The sequence below is a fragment of the Phanerochaete carnosa genome (assembly GCF_000300595.1).
Source record: "Phanerochaete carnosa HHB-10118-sp unplaced genomic scaffold PHACAscaffold_989, whole genome shotgun sequence".
NCBI classification, from domain to species: Eukaryota; Fungi; Basidiomycota; class Agaricomycetes; order Polyporales; family Phanerochaetaceae; genus Phanerochaete; species Phanerochaete carnosa.
In genome coordinates, this window is record NW_006768616.1 from 1 (window position 1) to 2199 (window position 2199).

A 2199-nucleotide genomic window follows, 5' to 3' on the forward strand; every position below is an offset into this window, starting at 1 on the left:
AGGATGGCTTCGGAGGACTCGAAGGCGGAAGTGACGACGAGGGGCTGAAGGCGGTCAGGGACTTCAAGGCCGCCGGACCGCAGGAAGACGAGATCAGGCCCGATTCGTGAGTCCAGATCATCGGACTTACCTTCGAGAAGATTGTCTTGTCCGAGGTCTCAGCCTCTGCAGTCGCCCCTTCCTTGTCTGCTTTGCCCTCCGCCGTCTGTCGATGACTCAATCATTACATATACCATGAGTTTGTAGAACCCAGCGTACCATCTCCAGCCCTTGATTGCCCAGCTTATCTAATTCCGCAAGGACCTTGCTCTGTCCCCTCATGGCTCGCGGTGGCTTGGGGCCGAATGACATACGAAGCCCGGACTTTGGCCTGAGGCCCGACACCACTGCCGTGGTGCTTGTGCTTGTCGACGTCGCACCTCTTTCGCTAGACAGATCTCTGCGAGCCCCTGGTGTAGGCTATTCATTCTCAGCTGACAGAACAAGGGAGCGAAGGGCTTCGGCACGTACTGAGCTGTCCGGGCTGCTGTCACTGTCGAGGTAAGGCAACCTGTCCGGCTCCCCTTGGCTCCTCTCAGCTTCCGACGACGACGGAAGCGCTGCACGAGAGACAAAAGACTGTACGCTGTTCTGGGCCTGCGTCCCAACTGGCGTCATCGAGGCATTTGCGTCCGCTGACGCTGCGACTGAACCTGATCCGCCGGCTCTGATCGTTTGCGACACCTGGGGAAAGTCTAGATCCGCTGGCCAGCCGATTTCTCTCCGCTTATCTTGCTGAGGGTATTCGTCAGCCACAGCAGGCTTCATATCCCTAAGGGATGCTCACCAATTGGTTCCTATAGGAGTTAGCGATCCTGACTTTATCTTGATATTTGGCGTGTTTGTCAGCTACCGTGGACTGCAGCTTAGTGAGCTTCTCCATGTCCTTCGAGCTTAGGTCCCCATTGTTCTGGTGCTTTGATTCGAAAATCGCCTGACAATACCGTCATCGAGAGCACAATAAATCAGCTGACTTGTTCTCACCAGTGCGTCGGCAGCCGACTTCCACTCCCGCTCGGCCTCATCTTGACGTTCCATCTTATTCGCTAGCTGTACTTCCATACGCGTCATCATTATCTCCATTCTCTCCATTCTCTCCTTGGAGGCTTCCGCCAGAGCTTCTTCCAGGCCTTCAAATATCTCCTGAGGCGGATGGGTAGCCTTGTGGCACTTCTTGCACTACAGATTGCCCGAATACTGTCAAGCCATACGTACCCTCAATAGACACTAGATGACTCACATTATATCGCCATTTCCCGGGGTTCTGGCCACCCTGAGTCAGCGCCGGACCCCGCCACTCGTTCGTATTCTGATTGCAAGACCAGCAGTATGTCGGCGGCGGCGGCGGCGACGGCGATGGAAGCGTTGCAGGCACGATTTTACTCTGGGATGCCATGCCACGGAAAGAGTGGTTGTCCCTCTGCGCAGGCGAGCAATATGTCGACGGTTGAACGGAGTATGTCACCCAGAAGTTAGAACAAGAGCGAAAGCGGGCTGGACAAAGTACTTGCCAGAAAATATGTTCGCTTTTAAAGGCTTCGTTCGGTCGCCTTGGTCAGAGGCACCAGATGGCTCTCTTCGGTAAAACGCTTTGACGAACCCGCGGAGACATCGCCGCGCCGCGAGTGTGCCTGGGTTGTGATCTTGTTGCCACCTTGATAATCCAAGAGATCTCGACTATTTTTATTGACCCGCGTTCTCAAGATCTCTCGTCGGGATTTCCTCCCTAAAACAGAATAGCCTCTGAGTCCAATTATTCGAACCAAGTACATGGCTCGACAGGCCAACCCACGGGCCGACCCACGATTCTTAGAAAGGCAATATGAAAGACAAGGAAAAGACAGGTTTGAACACGTAAAATCAACTAAGTAGGTCGCTTGGTCTCTGACCAGCCGCCTTCGGGCGGGCCGATCTTTGTTCATGTTTAACGCATAGGACTACGGAAACAGGTCAGTAACACGAGGATGAGCCAGCCGAAAACAGATCTTACACTTCACGGGCCTTCTCACTAGGTTTTCGCACCCGGCTTGAACGACGGCCGACGTCTCCAATCACACTTGTCTGAGCACCATCCGCGCCCATGGGGCCACCTTTCTCCAAGGAACTATTGGCGTGAACACTAGAGAGTGTAGTGCGGGAAACAGGTCAGTAACGCGAGGA

The 2199-nt window shown here is 54.3% G+C and overlaps 1 protein-coding gene across 1 annotated transcript; it reads right to left on the reverse strand.

Annotated features, from left to right (window-relative positions):
- Window positions 1-130: 130 nt before the first annotated feature.
- On the reverse strand, window positions 131-1435 carry PHACADRAFT_203271 (uncharacterized protein; the record flags this gene model as incomplete). Its single annotated transcript, XM_007403302.1, has 6 exons — window positions 131-205; window positions 259-459; window positions 511-774; window positions 827-973; window positions 1024-1218; window positions 1280-1435. Coding segments are annotated over 6 exons (1038 nt in total), but the record flags the coding sequence as incomplete, so codon positions are not given.
- Window positions 1436-2199: the final 764 nt, after the last annotated feature.